This window comes from Staurois parvus, unplaced genomic scaffold, assembly GCF_062004578.1.
Source record: "Staurois parvus isolate SC_StPar_1 unplaced genomic scaffold, SC_StPar_1.0 ptg002140l, whole genome shotgun sequence".
In the NCBI taxonomy this organism is placed as follows: Eukaryota; Metazoa; Chordata; class Amphibia; order Anura; family Ranidae; genus Staurois; species Staurois parvus.
In genome coordinates this window covers 4,744,116-4,761,855 of record NW_028319936.1, presented here as the reverse complement: position 1 = coordinate 4,761,855, position 17,740 = coordinate 4,744,116, and the positions used below count along the sequence as shown (strand labels likewise).

The following is a 17,740-nucleotide window of genomic DNA, read 5'->3' as shown; positions in this document are numbered from 1 at the left end:
TTTTTAATTTCTCCCATACGTCCTGACGTCGCTGGAATTGGAACCCAGAAAACAGATGCCGGCATCCGCCGGAGGACATTGCCGGGGACACTGCAGGAGGGACATCGCGGGAGCGCAGGACAAGGTAAGTGAAGAAGAGATCGCGGAGCAGCACTGCAGGGTATTCCTGAGTGTAGCTCGGGGTTATCGCTTGTGGTACTGAGACTTTACCCCGAGCTACACTTGGGAATACCTCCAGGGAGGTTAAACATGTCCAGTATAAAAATTAAAAAATCTAATTTCGTCATAAATTCAGGTCAAAATGTATTCTGCTACATGTTTTTGCTAAAAATAATCCCAATACATGTAAATTAATTGGTTTATGTGAAAGTTATAGCATTTACAAATGGCGGTATATATACTGAGTTTTTTTATCTATTTTTACTAGTAATGGCGGCTATCAGCGACTTATAGTGGGACTGCGGGTCTGCAGCGGGCATTCTGACACTGGGGGTAACTGACTTGGTGTCACTGACATCCCCAGTGACACCAATACAGTGATTAGTGCTAAAAAAAAAGTACTGACACTGTACTAATGGCACTTGGCAGGAAGGGGTTAACATGTGGGGCGATCAAAGGGTCAGGTGTGTGCTGTTTTACTATAAGCTGTGTCTGTGTGCTTCACGGTAAGCCCACTACTTGACTTGGCTGTGCTGTGCACAGCCATCCAAAGTAGTGTGCATGCGCTGGCAGGGAGGAGAACTGTTTTGTTTACAAACAGTTCTCCTTCTCGTTGGAGATCCTTGGCAATCACCGGGCACTGGCGAGTAATCACCGGCCAGGACCCGGTGATTGACAGTCACGGCTGTGAATGGCGGTGCGGGCAGGGCATATGCGCCCCCTACCTGGGAATGCAAAATCACGTATATATACATGATATTGCACACTCATGCCACCCTGTAGCAGTATTTCTGCTCTAGGGCAGTTGGGAAGCAGTTAAAGTAGTTGTAAAGGCTAAAGATTATTACTTTCATGCATTCTATGTAAAAAACCTGTGTGTAGCAGTTCCCCCCGCCCCCTCAATACTTGAGCCTCATTGTGATCCAGCGATGTGACTGACAGCTTCGGCTGTCCCAGGTCTCTGCCTCCTCATTGGCTGAGACAAAAAGCAGTAGCCATTGGCTCCCAGTCAATCACATCCAGTCAGCCAATGAGGGGAGAAAGGGGGCGGGGCTAAGTCACAGCTCTGTGTGTGAATGGACACACAGAGCAGCGGGTGTCCCCATAACAAGCTGCTTGCTGTGGGGGCACCTGACAGACAGGAGGAGCAAGGAAAGCCTGCGGGGGATCCGAGAAGAGTAGGATCCAGGCTGCTCTGTGCAAAACCACTTCACACAGTAGGTAAGTAAAGCATGTCTGTTATTTTCCAAAGAAAAATAATTAACCTTTAGAATCACTTTAATAATACCTACTGCAGTAGGGAACAGACACAAAAAGATACACTCAGCATCTTTCCAAATCACTGTTCTGTGTATTTGGTGCATTTGAAGTTTTTTATACACACAATTACATAGGTATCACATTAATATTACAATTATACTTTTATGGTAACAAGGGGTGTTACATAGGCAGGCTCATTTCTAATCAGGACTTGAAGAATTGCAAACGTAATCAAAACATTATTAGTGCCATGGGCGTAATGAGAGCAGTGTACAATACATAGGCAAAGCATACAAAATATAAAACATACATTTTATACAGAATTTACAAATTTCCTTTACAGTGACACGTCAGCTATAAAAGTCATAGTTCAGTTATGTAAAGCCTTAATGTATTGTAATTAAAAAAAAATCACTTTCATAAATGAAGAAAAATCTTACCAATGGGATGTAAATGGAAAATAAGTCTGACATGTATTTAAATATCACATACTCTATCCAAGATTACTGTATATAAAATGTTTTGACTTTACATACAGTATATTTTAATATCTGAAAAGATATTGAATATTTGGAGGGAGTGTTTTTTCCAATTATAAGCACAGGGACCTACAAATGTCCCAAAGTAATAGATGATAAATCATGTAAATTAGAGACATTCAGGGGTTATTTACTAAAGCTGGTTCACTTAGAATCTTGTGCACTTCTGCAACGAACCAATCAGCTTCCAGGTTTTATAGCTAAAGCTTAATTGAACAAGCTGAGATTAGAAGCTGATTGGCCACCATTCACAGGTGCACGAGATTCTGGGTGAACCAGCATTAGTAAATTAACCCCTCGGTGTATTTCAAAATACGCAAAAAATCAACAGAATAAAAACCTAAAGATCATGATTAAATTAAGTGAAATCCATAATAAATAATCTGTAAAATCCCTGAAAGGAATAACAATTCCAGCCAATGTGTGTTTGGTCATAATAAAGGTGCACATACAAATATCAGTATGGAAATTCTCTCATATGAAGAGATGTTGCTTTCAAAATAGGTTCCAGGGATATCCCATGACAGTTGCCCAGAAAAGAGAACAGAGAAAAACTCCAATGGTCAAGTAAAATTTATTAACAACTTGAGAATTGTAAACCTAGGAGATACAGTACATCCTAAAACCTTCCAGCTACTTTCTCCCTGCCACCTCTTTTACAAAATGACAGCTGAGACTTGCTATGTCTATATAGCAGAGTTGGCTGTCAAAATGCAGCCCCTCCTCTGTAAAATTTGCATTTGCAGATAGCTATTTTTTTCATTTCTAGAGTCATCGTTTCAAATCCCAACCACGGCACTACCTGCCTGGAGTTTGCATGTTCTCCCTGTGCCTGTGTGCTTTCCTCCGGGTACTCTTGTTTCCTCCCACACTCCAAAGACATGCTGGTAGGTTAATTGGATCCTGTCTAAATTGTCCCAAGTATGTGTATGTATGAATGTGATTGTATGCCCCTCGAGGGTTAAGGACTGATGTGAATGTGCAATATATATGTAAAGCTCTGCATAAATTGACGGCGCTATATAAGTACCTTTAAAAAATAAATAAAATAAAACACATTTCTGATTTTTTTTAATATGTAATTTTTTTCATTTTAATGAATTTTATTTTTTAACTTTTGTACACAATTTAAAAAATATATATTTGATTTGCAAATAATGTTTTCATGCTTTGTACAAGAAATATAATTTTAGTGTCATTTTAAATGGGACATAATATACTATATAATGTATACTTTTTATTTACAAAACTAATTTTTAAAACCAACCCTTATCAAAATAGAAAAAACAAGCATATTTCATTAGTTTTTATGTCATTTTGTTCATAGATTACAAAAATTAAAACATTTTTGCTAGACAATATTGTCAAAAGAAAGCCTAGCTTTTTCCCAGAAAAAAAACTTTTAATTTTAGAACTTAGTTCTACTTTAAATGGTTTCTAAGGGTTATAGAGGTTCCTTTCCTCGACACATTCTCGTGCTAAAACATGGCCCCTCATTATCCCTTTTTTTTTTTTTTTTTTTGCTTTTCACACAAAAAAAAAAATTAAAATAGAAAAAGCAAAACAACAGTAAATATTGATCAAATATACTAAAAAAGAGAAAAAAAACTAAGAAAATGAAATGCCCTAATTATACCCCAAAATAAACCCTATACATAAAAAGAAAACTTTTTTAAGAAAGCTCAGGAAATTAAATTGAGCATTCTATTTTGTCAAAATTTTGATGACAGCCAAATCAACAATTTCACAGCAAACTCAAGGGAGCTAATGTTGTGACATCACCACCCAGTACATTTTTGTTATGTTGACTTGATCAGTGGCTAAGAGTGGTGATGTTTCATACCAACTGATATCCTTATCAATCAGCTGTATATAAGTAAGTTAGAGTGTAAAAATGTATAATGTATTAAAAATAAAATCAACTGTCTGGAAAATGATTTAAAAAAGAACATGCAAAAGATTAATATGTAATCTGTTTTGAGAGGATTAAATTTCTATCTCTATATTTTAAGACTTTTATAAGGCGATTTTTCTTTCTTTTTCTTTTTTTTCTTTTATAATAGAGTTTCACACATATACTTTGAGAGCTGAATAAAATGCAAATTGTAAAGTGCAACTCCATAGATTAGCAATTATAACTAATCGTAAGCTTACTTTGTAGGAGAAGTTTCAGAAGCATTTATGTGAAATCACAGTGGAGATGACTTATAGATACTTAGAAAAGCACGATCAAAGGAGAAGATTACAGTATCTTAAATTAAATTAGCTTACATTACACACTAGAAACAGATTTCATATTTGGATTTAACTATAAAAAGAGGTCAGGGGCTTAAAACACTTAGCAAATAGCTGCTATTAGTTCAGTACAGAGGCTGATGAAATTCAGGTTTGTTTTTTATGGTACATACTGATAAAATGCCTGCATAAGTAAATAAAAAAAAGAAGAAGCTTGAAATAGTTTATTTTTTAAAGAAGAACTCTGGTGAACACTTCCTGTAGTGGTAGTCACAACTGTGACTCAGCTCTATCTCCACCAGTTCCAATCCGTTTAAATCATTTCTTGTAACTGCTGATAAATCCTCCTTTACAACAAAGGGTAGTACACTTCCCTGTGTGTCCCCTCATGTTGGTCATGTGATATCAGAAATTGAGGATGCGTTTAGAAGGGTCATTATGCTCTCTATCAGTGGTGATCCACTTTCTTGATATAGGACCCTCATTTGTGGCCCTCACATCACCAAAGGGTCGCACATAAAATTCAGCGAACATTCAGAATCAGAGACAGCAGACACAAAACACGATATAGTCAAAAACTATGGCCATTAAACAATAAGTGGCCATAGACTGTGAACATAACACAGGAGATGATAAGAGACTGCAGATAGGATACAAGAGCTGGTCAGAGACTGCAGACATGGTACAGGAGATGGCCAGAGACTGCTGACATGATACAAAAGATGGTCAGAGACTGAGAACATGGTACAGGAGATGGTCAGAGACTGCAGACATGGTACAGGAGATGGTCAGAGACTGCAGGCATGATACAGGCAGGGGTGTATTTATCACAAAGCAAACAAGGCATTTGCCTAGGGCGGAATTTTTCAGGGGGGGCAGCACTTCCCCTCAGAAGAAGGGATGGAAGAAGGGACACACACAGCATGGGGACCTGGTGAATTCTGAGAGAGACTGCGGGTTTCATGATGGTGTATGCACTACCCCATTCTTGTTCCCAGGGATATCCGAGGATTTGAAGGTGAGTGTCTTTCTCTGCCTCGCCGTGGCGGATGGTGGCTGGTGTATGGGGGCAGTGGTAGTGGAAGGTTCTCCTGTGGAGGAGGTTGGGGGGTTGTTGGTCAATGTCAGGCTATCTCTGTGGGGGGGGGGGGATTTTTGTATTGCCTAGGGCAGCACAAAACCTAAATACACCACTAGATACAGGAAATGCTCAGAAACTACAAACCTGATACAAGATATGATCAGAAAATGCAGCAGGGGCAGACTGACCAGTCATGCATTCGGGCATTACACGAGGGCTCGGGGTCAGTACGGGGCCCGGTGAGAGGCTCACTGGGCACAATTCACTAAGTGGTATCTTACTCCAACATGCTATGCGGTGGAAACCGCATAGCATTTAAAAAAATGTTTGAATTCACCAAAAACACTACTAAAATACTGCATGAGTTATTTCATCAAGTCATGTGGTGTTTTAGTAGTGAAAACCATGCCTTAATGTTTCAGCTGTCAGGAGAATCCCCCACTAACAGCTGAATGTAAAAGAAAGAGCTGCCGGCAAATTGAAAAAATTATTTTAAAAAACGATGTGAGGTCACCCCTCCATCCATACCAAGTCCTTCGGGTCTGGTATGGATTTTGAGGGGTACTCTCATACACTCTGGGGTGTATGGGGTGTGCAGGTAGGGGGTAGCACCTCTGGTGTAAGGGCAGGTCATTTCTTTTCAGGGCAGCTCATCCACCGTTGGTCCCCACCTGTCACTCAGCTCTCACCTGTGGCTCCTAGTATCTGCAGCATGCACAGCAGTCACACCCCTGGCAACATCTTCGACAGGCTGGCTGAACCAGGTTGAGAGTAGTCATTGGGTCATTGACCTTCCGTGAAACAGGAACTTGTCTATCCCAAGCATGTGAAGACAGATTCTGGTGGATTGAGCAGATGGAATCTACTAAAATAGGACAATGCTCATGAAGGAGGTCTGCACAAGTGATGTGGTACGCTAAGAGCACGGCAATACACAAAAGGCGCCCTGGTCAACCATTGCACCCAGCCCATCTCCAACTGTCTCAGCTCTTGTCCAGCCATTGGAGCAATATGGAATCTGGGAAGAGAGAGTGAGGCTGTCTATGTGCACCTCTCCCTCACTTTAATCCAATTCATGCGCAGGTCTTGACATCCCCCAACTCCCATAAATCTTCAAAGTCCTGTGGCGATAGGCGAGCAGCAAGCAGCAGGTCTGGATACACTGGCAGCTGCAGCCAGGGACCTGCACACAGGCGGCTCAGGTATAATGGTCATCTTCCTGCTGATTGAAGCAACAGCTGGATTCGGTGTCTATCTGAGTGACTGAGCAGCCCTCTTTAGGACCACACTGCTCACCTCTGTAGCAAGAGGAAGGGGCTAGAAAAGGGGCCCTAAATATTGTTGCTCCACAGAACCCTGGCCAGCTTACTGCGGCTGGAGGGGATCCCATTTCATGAGGTCAAATAACAAAACTTCAAAGAAAACATAAGGTGACACCGCTCACTATTGGCACATGGAACATACACACACTTCAAGACAACCCCTCAGCAGATCGACCAGCCTGGACACCCACTCCCGATGTCATCTGACTGCTCCGCTGGCTTGACAGTTCTTAAATATGTAAATATGGTTAAACTGGATGGACTTTTGTCTTTTTTCAGCAAGACTAACTATGTAACTATGTAATGGGTGGGACCACCCGTGGACATCACGTGTGTTACCCCGCCCCTTGTGGCATCATCAACTGGGGAATACTGGGTCAATGATGTCACAAGGAGGTGGGGCCACACTCATGATGTCACTGGGTGGCCCCACTCCTTACATATTTAAGAACTGTCAAGCCAACGGAGCAGTCAGATGTCTGGGAGCCAGCATCGGGAGCAGAGCCTTTTTTCTTTTCCTTTAGTCGTGTAGAGGCGGCAGCGGGCATCGTGATTGACGTTGGATCTACTTCGGGAGAAATTCTTTTTTTTTCTTCTTTTAATAAAGGACTTGTCAAAGACTGTCTCCTGTCTTTTTTTATACTACACTTTTTTTGTTGTGAATGGGTATCGGCACCATGTACCGCATACTCATTCACATGGGGGGGCGGGATCTGGGGGCCCCCTCGCTAAACGGGGCTTCCAGATTTTGAAAAGTCCCCTGCCAGAACACCCCTACAACCACAGGCCAGGGTTGTGGGGAAGAGGCCCTTGTCCCCCATGTTGAGGGCATGTGGCCTGGTATGGTTCAGGAGGGGGGTTGCTTGCTCGTCCTGACCTGCTGGGCTGCATGCTCGGATAAGGGTCTGGTATGGATCTTGGGGGGGGGGGGGTGACCCCATGCCATTTTTTCTAAATTTTGACATTGGGGTTCCCCTCAAAACACTTACCAGACCGAAGGGCTTGGTATGAATGGAGGGGGGACCCCATGACGTTGTTTTATTATTTAAAAAATATTTTTTAATGCCCTTTCTATGCAGCTGAGCTGCAATATGTAGGTGGGGTGTTGTGTGGGTGTGACTTTGGCTTTAATGTAGGGGGAGACACAGGGGGCCCCATTATCTCTTATTGCACGGGGGCCCCATGAGTTGTCAGTCTGCCCCTGGACTGCAGATATGATAGAGGGGATGGTCAGAGACTGTAGACATGATACAAGAGATTTCAGAGACTACAAACTTGATATAAGAGATGGTCAGAGACTGCAGGCATGATACAAGAGATTGTCAGAGACTATGATGGTCAGAGACTGCAAATATGGTACAGGAGATGGTCAGAGACTGCAGACTTGATACACGAGATGGTCAGAGACTGCAGACTTGATAAAAGAGATGGCCAGAGACTGCAGACTTGATACAAGAGATTATCAGAGACTGCAGACATGATAGAGGAGATGGTCAGAGACTGCAGACATGATACAGGTGATGGTGAGTGACTACAAACTTGATACAAGAGATGGTCAGAGACTGCAGGCATGATACAAGAAATGGTCAAAGAATGCCGGCATGATACAAAAGATGGACAGAGACTGGAGACATGATACAAGAGATGATCAGAGACTGTGGATGTAATACAGGAGATGGTCAGAAACTGCAGACATGGTACAGGAGATGGTCAGAGACTGCAGACATGATACATGAGGTGTCCAGAGACTGCAAACATGATACAAGAGACTGTCAAGAATCTGTAAACATACTACAGGAGTTTTTGGAGACTGGTGACATGCTTCAGGAAACATATTTCATGAGACTGCTGTAATCACTGCTATAACAAGGATTTTGGCAGAAACAGATTAGTGTCTGCGCGGGCCCATTGAGCCGCACAGAAGGTACCAAAGGGGCTCAGATTGGGCACCAGGGCTCTAAATCTTTCCCTGAGTAATTGTGCTGTGAAGGATGATTTGGCAGCTCATCCCTATTGGGACCTCTACAGTTACAGTATGTAAAGGCTACAAAGAGGAGTAAACCTGGGAAAGTTGGTGGGGAAGGGAGCAAGAAAAGGTGAAAGTGGGCCTGTATAAACTTCACATGCTGGGAGACTACAGTCTTTGCACAAGTGACCCTACTTCTATATCTACAATTTACACCTTTTCTCTTTGGGGTCCCCACATTACACATAGCACACATGCAGTAAAAATTCCAAAATTAAAGCAATTCTAAAAGGTAAATTTTTTTTTAAATAACAAACATGTCTATACTTACCTGCTGTGTGCAGTGGTTTTGCACAGAGCAGCCTGGATCCTCCTCTTCTCCGGTCCCCTGCAGGCTTTCCTGGCCCCGCCTGTCTGTCAAATGCCCCTACAGCTTGCTATGGGTGTACCCGCTGCTCCGTGTGACCATTCACACACAGAGCTGTGGCTTGGCCCCACCCCTCCTCTCTCCTCATTGGCTGACTAGCTGTGATTGACACAAGTGGGAGCCAATGGCTCCCGATTGCTGTCTCAGCCAATGAGGAGGCAGAGACCTGGGACAGCCGAGGCTGTCAATCACATCACTGGATGAGGCTCAGGTAAGTATTGAGGGGGCTGGGGGTGCTGAATGCATGAAGTAAGAAACCTTCAGCCTTTACGACCAACTTGTATTTATCCATTCCCCCTAACACAGGATTTAGGTAGATCACAATCAAGAAGAAAAAAATTGGATCTCACTTTCTTGTGCTTAAATCTGAACTCCCTGCAAACTCTAGAGATGAAATACACAGGAGTTGTTTTACCTGCCAATAATTTACATTTCTGCCCATTCACAGATCTGTCTAGCAGGGCAGGAGTCCTGATTTTTCTCCGCTGCAGTTAAGTTACACTTGCAGGTTTCCCCTCCCCCAGTCCATGATTGGACAATGAAAGAAAAAACAGCAAACTAATGAGTTTATCTCTCTGTCATAGTCCTCCAATCAGTAAGTTCCTTGTTAGCAGATAAACACTGCATCAAAATGGACTGGTTCCTTGTGCTGCTTCTCCCCATTTCAGTCTGAGCTCTGTTGCACAGGGATTGCAGCTGCTACCAAGTCAAATTTAAGTACTTACATGCCTACATTAAAAACAATACATTTAGTAATGTATTAATGCAAACAGAGCTGCTTTAATTGTGTCTTTTATATCTTCCTGGAGTTTAACTTTGATATCTCAGCCATGAAGAAGTAATCATGGAAGAGGACACAGACAGGGTCAAGGCTATCCAACTTCAAATTATTTTACAGCACAGCAAGCAAAGCAGCAAAATTATGCAGGGTGTTCGGTTGTTCTGGATATTGGTGAACCTGTCAGCGTCAGAATTTGAGACAAAACTAGGTCATATTTGGAGATGAAAAAAGCTCTACTATTAGATTATATTTTTTTTTCCACTAAAAAAATCTCTATTCATAGATGCTTTAATCATGCTTAAAGAATCTTTTTTTTTTTTAGTAAAGATAAACTTCATACAAACAAACTGTGCCCATACAGAGAAGTACAAACAAAAATACCAGTGCTGGTGGTGACATTAGTTGTGATATGTGATGGTATTTTGTATCTATAAAATAATGGAGTCATCAACAAACTTTGGCAACCACAAATAACAGTAATCTGGCAATAAATATGCGCAAAATATTTTAAATGTGGTAATATCCCCATATAGTGATGATAATAGTAGTATGCATGATCATAACAACAGGAAGTTAACCTCCCTAGCTGTCTGATTATGTCCATATTTCTGTGCTCAAAGCGGTAAATTCTTTTGCATGGAAATATGTATTTTTTTATTGTAGGCCTGTAATTCTTAGGAATAAGTCACTGAAATCAGTCCGAACAAGAGTCTAGTAAACATGGTAATGAGGGATTCAGTGAGCGCTAACCAACACAGCAGCTGATACATTAAAAAGGAAAAACCATAAACCTTCAAACAGACAATATAAGATAGATAGTGTAGCGCTAGATGATATATGACTGCACCAGTATTAAAGATGGTGCAATATCCCTTACCTAAATGTCAACTAATGTGGACCACATACATTATATATGACCACATACACTGTATATGACCTTCCCAAGAATTGAAAAAAGGGGGGATATAATGACGTGAACTCCACACGACTTAACTTCACAATAAAAAACGCACAATATGAATGCACAATACAGTCCAGTCATCAAAGAAACACAGACAAGTGTATCTTGATAAGATCCTTATGATGCATGTAGTCCGGCGATGTGCAGAAGAAGTGAATAAATTGCGCACTCACCGGAAGCACAATTTAAATTGTGCGTTTGTGTCTCATACACCAAGGATCACTCCGACTGTAGATGAAAGGAAGCTCTGTACAGGTGGTTCTGTGATAAAAGGTAACACATCTGGGGATTCCTTCTGGCAGACAGGCTCCAAAACAGGATCAGCTGAATATTTCTCTGGACCTTGGGGTAGTCACCTGGTAGTCCTGAGGAATTAAATGCTCGATGTGGAGCAAAAAGGAATACCCATAGTGTAGTATTTAAATCAAATTTTAAAAAAGATTTATTGTATATTAGAAAAAAAACACTTAACATGAGTATGAGGATAAAATCAATCCTTGTGCACTAAGGATATCATAAATGACACACTGACCAGCTGGTATAGAAGAGTGGCCGCCGGACCCCCTTGATCCGGCGGCTTGGCGTCACGGCTAGCAGGGGCTCCTCCTTGACGCGCGTTTCGTATCACACGTACATCATCAGAAGGAATAAGAGCCATAGCTGCCGGACGTCACAGGAGCTATATATATAGTGTATTGTGTGCCTGTATTAAAGTTAATTGGGTGCCATTTTGCCGAAGTCCCGCATACTGCGCATGTGCGGGCGTCCGGGCACCATTTTCTAGTGGCCTAGATTATGTATGTATCCACCGCATACCCAACCGCGGTGGAACATACTACACACAAATGAACTGGTGGGCAGAACAGGAGCTCACCCCCCTCTCCCGCACGCTGCAGTCCCAGGCGTCCCCAGATACCCCCAAAAGGAGATAAAGAAAGCGCCGATCCATGCGGATCGGCGCCATATTGCCGGGGGCGGGCTGTATAAGTGCGCATGCGCGAATGAGCACGACGGACCGACACCATTTTACCGTGGGTCGGTACAGCAGTGCGCATGCGCGAACGGAACCGCCATATTTCCGTGGTCTCACAGGATGGATACACACTCACTGCACTTGCACAGATGCAGGGACAGTGAATGAACAATTAAGGATATACTTGAAGTTTATACAATGCCCTATTCACCTAGGGGAGGCTCTAATATATAGATTCTACAATTAGATACATCATTCTTAATTACTAAGTGTCCCATATGGTATCTTATATGCCCATTAGTGACATGTACCTTTGTATACAAAACTCTTGATCACTCTATGGTGATCAGAAGTCACTATGGTTAAAACTAAAATTATATACAATACTTAAAATCATTATGCATAAACAGTATTATTGTATACAAAAATGTATAAAATTATGCACATGTTAACCGTTGAGGATCATATAAAACCAAAATATGGGGGCTATAATGAATGTACATAACCATGCAGTATATGTCCTCATTAAACCCACTTCGATACAGTAAAATACATGAGGTTGAAGTAGAAATACCCCAAGTCTATAAAAGTTATAATAACCAATGTCAAAAAAATAGAATAGAATAAAATTTCTAATTTCTAAGTGGACCATATTAGAAAACCTTATAAGTCATAGTAAACAAATAGGTGGACTGTTATAATACCTAAGGTAGTCTTGATCTATATTCATGGTCTGTAATGTTATAATACTCCTCCTGATAACCCACAATATAAATGTGAATAATTAAAATTAAACAAAGGGCCATATAAACAATTGAAGACATAGATGTTAACTGTTATCTATATAGCAATTTATATCTACCTCTACATTATGGCCAAGAGGGGATAAAGTTCTCATCTCATATATCCACCTCGTTTCCATTTGAGAGACTTGTCTTAGCTTATTTGTACCTCGCCAGTGACTATGAACTACATCGATCCCTGAAAATTTCAAAAAGGTAGGGTCCCGGTTATGATGGTATCGGAAATGTCTAGACAGAGGATGTTCTTTTCGGCCCTTTTTGATACAGTTAACATGCTCTCTAAACCTGTCTCTGAGCCTTCTGGTGGTTCGACCAATATATTGCCGTTTACATGGGCACTCTAAGAGGTATACCGCATAGCGGCTATGACAGGTGATCGATGTAGAGATGTCATATGTTTTCCGAGTTATAGTGGAAGTGAAAGATTCAATTTTCTTTTTGCGTATGCCATCTAACTTACATATAACGCACTTGTTGCATGGGTAAAAACCCGTCATATTACCAAAGAACGTAGTTCTAGAGGGAGGATCTACCACATTTGATGAGATTTTATCCCGTAAGGTAGGGGCCTTCCTGAAGACTATTTCAGGCCTATCAGGTAATGCTCTAGCTAGGATTGGGTCAGCCTTAAGAATGTCCCAGTTTTTCTTAATAATCTTACTGACTTGTTTTTATTGAATGGAAAAGGATGTAATAAAGGGACAAAATTTACCGTTCTTACGTGAGGCAGAGGTGGTTAACATCGTATCTCTATTCATATTTGCCACACGGGCCATCTCAACATCCAATACTGCAGCATTATACCCTTTCTCAATAAATCTTTCCTTTAGGACAGCGGCCTTCTGATGATAAGAAAAGGGCCGGAAAGAACATCCTCTGTCTAGACATTTCCGATACCATCATAACCGGGACCCTACCTTTTTGAAATTTTCAGGGATCGATGTAGTTCATAGTCACTGGCGAGGTACAAATAAGCTAAGACAAGTCTCTCAAATGGAAACGAGGTGGATATATGAGATGAGAACTTTATCCCCTCTTGGCCATAATGTAGAGGTAGATATAAATTGCTATATAGATAACAGTTAACATCTATGTCTTCAATTGTTTATATGGCCCTTTGTTTAATTTTAATTATTCACATTTATATTGTGGGTTATCAGGAGTATTATAACATTACAGACCATGAATATAGATCAAGACTACCTTAGGTATTATAACAGTCCACCTATTTGTTTACTATGACTTATAAGGTTTTCTAATATGGTCCACTTAGAAATTAGAAATTTTATTCTATTCTATTTTTTTGACATTGGTTATTATAACTTTTATAGACTTGGGGTATTTCTACTTCAACCTCATGTATTTTACTGTATCGAAGTGGGTTTAATGAGGACATATACTGCATGGTTATGTACATTCATTATAGCCCCCATATTTTGGTTTTATATGATCCTCAACGGTTAACATGTGCATAATTTTATACATTTTTGTATACAATAATACTGTTTATGCATAATGATTTTAAGTATTGTATATAATTTTAGTTTTAACCATAGTGACTTCTGATCACCATAGAGTGATCAAGAGTTTTGTATACAAAGGTACATGTCACTAATGGGCATATAAGATACCATATGGGACACTTAGTAATTAAGAATGATGTATCTAATTGTAGAATCTATATATTAGAGCCTCCCCTAGGTGAATAGGGCATTGTATAAACTTCAAGTATATCCTTAATTGTTCATTCACTGTCCCTGCATCTGTGCAAGTGCAGTGAGTGTGTATCCATCCTGTGAGACCACGGAAATATGGCGGTTCCGTTCGCGCATGCGCACTGCTGTACCGACCCACGGTAAAATGGTGTCGGTCCGTCGTGCTCATTCGCGCATGCGCACTTATACAGCCCGCCCCCGGCAATATGGCGCCGATCCGCATGGATCGGCGCTTTCTTTATCTCCTTTTGGGGGTATCTGGGGACGCCTGGGACTGCAGCATGCGGGAGAGGGGGGTGAGCTCCTGTTCTGCCCACCAGTTCATTTGTGTGTAGTATGTTCCACCGCGGTTGGGTATGCGGTGGATACATACATAATCTAGGCCACTAGAAAATGGTGCCCGGACGCCCGCACATGCGCAGTATGCGGGACTTCGGCAAAATGGCACCCAATTAACTTTAATACAGGCACACAATACACTATATATATAGCTCCTGTGACGTCCGGCAGCTATGGCTCTTATTCCTTCTGATGATGTACGTGTGATACGAAACGCGCGTCAAGGAGGAGCCCCTGCTAGCCGTGACACCAAGCCGCCGAATCAAGGGGGTCCGGCGGCCACTCTTCTATACCAGCTGGTCAGTGTGTCATTTATGATATCCTTAGTGCACAAGGATTGATTTTATCCTCATACTCATGTTAAGTGTTTTTTTCTAATATACAATAAATCTTTTTTAAAATTTGATTTAAATACTACATTATGGGTATTCCTTTTTGCTCCACATCGAGCATTTAATTCCTCAGGACTACCAGGTGACTACCCCAAGGTCCAGAGAAATATTCAGCTGATCCTGTTTTGGAGCCTGTCTGCCAGAAGGAATCCCCAGATGTGTTACCTTTTATCACAGAACCACCTGTACAGAGCTTCCTTTCATCTACAGTCGGAGTGATCCTTGGTGTATGAGACACAAACGCACAATTTAAATTGTGCTTCCGGTGAGTGCGCAATTTATTCACTTCTTCTGCACATCGCCGGACTACATGCATCATAAGGATCTTATCAAGATACACTTGTCTGTGTTTCTTTGATGACTGGACTGTATTGTGCATTCATATTGTGCGTTTTTTATTGTGAAGTTAAGTCGTGTGGAGTTCACGTCATTATATCCCCCCTTTTTTCAATTCTTGGGAAGGTCATATACAGTGTATGTGGTCATATATAATGTATGTGGTCCACATTAGTTGACATTTAAGTAAGGGATATTGCACCATCTTTAATACTGGTGCAGTCATATATCATCTAGCGCTGCACTATCTATCTTATAAGAGTCTAGTAAACATCCCGGGTATGTTAAAATTTGAAACACAAAATCATAAATTATAATTTAATAATCATAAAAAATAATAATATAATAATAATAAATTGAATTCAATAATATAATCAAACCAAAAACACTGAAATTTGAAATATATCGCCAAGTTCGCAAATCACTGAGCAAAGTCGCAAAATCGTTTTCAGTGTCTGATGACGAATTTCCCCACGAATCATTATCACTCAATTCTGAAAGTGGTTATAATTTACTATCGCTGTTCTCTAGCTGGTCTAAAACCGATTTTGACATAAAGGGGCGCTTTTTGGACGCCATGGACGTTTATTAGTTTCCAGGCAGAAAGAACAGTAAAAATGCAGGCAGGGCACAGGACAAAGCAGTAGGGACAAAATGTATGTGAAATGCTTTGATACAGTAATGTTATACTGTGTGATTTTAGTGAATTTAGTGAATGTCACTTTTCACATTTTTAAATTTCCCACCGTACTGAAACCAGGGTATTTTTTCATTCCATTGACTACTGAAACCAGGGTATTTTTTCCTCCCATTGACTACTGACAGGGTATTTTTTTCTTCCCACTGACCACTTACACCAGGTAATTTTTTTTCACTCAATGACCACTGACACCAAACCATTTTTCCTCCCACTGACACCAAGATAGTTTTTCCCTCCACTCACTACTGACAACAGGACATTTTATTTCCAACTTATAACAGGGTATTTTTCACTTCCATTGGCCACTGACACCAGGATAATTTTTACTTCCACTAACCACTGACACCAGGGTAATATTTTCCTGCCACTGATCCTGCCATCGGGATATTTGTTCTCTCAATTACCACTGAAAATAGAGTATATTTTTGCCTCCCACTGTCCATTGACTCCAGGGTAATTTTTACTTCCACTGACACTAGGATATATTTTTACTCCAACTGACTACTGATACCAGGGTATTTTTTCCTCCCACATATAAGGGTATTTTTTCTTCCCACTGACACCAAAGTATTATTGCTCCCACTGACTGCATTTAGTACTTCCACTGACCACCCACACCAAGTCATTTTTTTTCTCACTGACCACTGACACCAGGGTATTTATTACTTTCCCTGAGCACTGACACCAGGTTTGTTTCCTCCCACTGACAACTGACACCAGGGTATTTTTCTTTCTATTCACTCTAGTGTATTTTTTACTCCCAATTATCATTGATGCCAAATTTGTTTTTCTCACACTGACCATTATAATCAGGAGTTGAAAATAAGATAGATAGATAGATAGATAGATAGATAGATAGATAGATAGATAGATAGATCATTATTAGATAGATAGATAGATAGATCATTATTAGATAGATAGATAGATAGATAGATAGATAGATCATTATTAGATAGATAGATAGATAGATAGATAGATAGATAGATAGATAGATAAAGCTGCTAACCTTATTTCTTCTTTAAAGAATTTCTTGCATGCAGAAGTTCCAATGCAAGCATTACATTTGTCCAATCCAAGAAAACTTTTTCCAAAATTATAGGAGCTTTTCAGTTTGGAGTCTGAAGAATTGATTGCACCAACATTTTCTCTTTCCATCATAATAATGAGAAAGGAAATACAAATGTGACATTTTTGTAAAAAAGATAAGCATAGCCAAAAAAACATTTTTGCATCAGATTGGTTGCATAATCTTCTGAACAACTTCACTAACGATCCATCAAAAAGAAATGTAACTTTCTACTTCTAAATGGGAAGAAGTGTTGCTGGCAATGAGAGGAAGAAGGAAACTCGTGGAGGATACAGATAATATTGATTGCTATGGTTACTCTTCCTATGCTAACTTTACAGGTTTGAGCTAGAAACCTTTAAAGAATTCAGATCAGTGGACACAAAAATACTTTCCACTTTATTGTGTGCACAACCTACATTTTTAAATAATTGTTTGTAAGTAACAAATAACACATATTTGACCTTTAACAAACAACATGCATACATAAATAATACAACATAATATTTGATTGAAAAATGTGTTGATTGATTCGAAATTGGTAACCAAAATTGTCACCTTTAAAATAGGTAAGATATATTAAAAGTGTATGTTTAGCACAAACTTCTTTTCTTAGTCATAGAGTGGGGAACGTTTGAATCACTGTTTATTTTACTGCTATTTCGGGATTCTGTTTGACAAATTT

At 40.4% G+C, this 17,740-nt stretch overlaps 1 protein-coding gene across 1 annotated transcript in view; it reads right to left on the bottom strand.

Moving 5' to 3' along the window:
- The window catches only part of DIPK2B (divergent protein kinase domain 2B), a 111,896-nt gene extending 94,642 nt beyond the window's left edge, over positions 1 to 17,254 (bottom strand). Inside the window, exon 1 of the mRNA XM_089665131.1 lies at positions 16,996 to 17,254. Within this exon, the coding sequence (XP_089521257.1) occupies positions 16,996 to 17,213 (218 nt within the window). The 5' untranslated portion in view covers positions 17,214 to 17,254. The remainder of the gene's footprint in view (positions 1 to 16,995) is intronic.
- Positions 17,255 to 17,740: the final 486 nt, after the last annotated feature.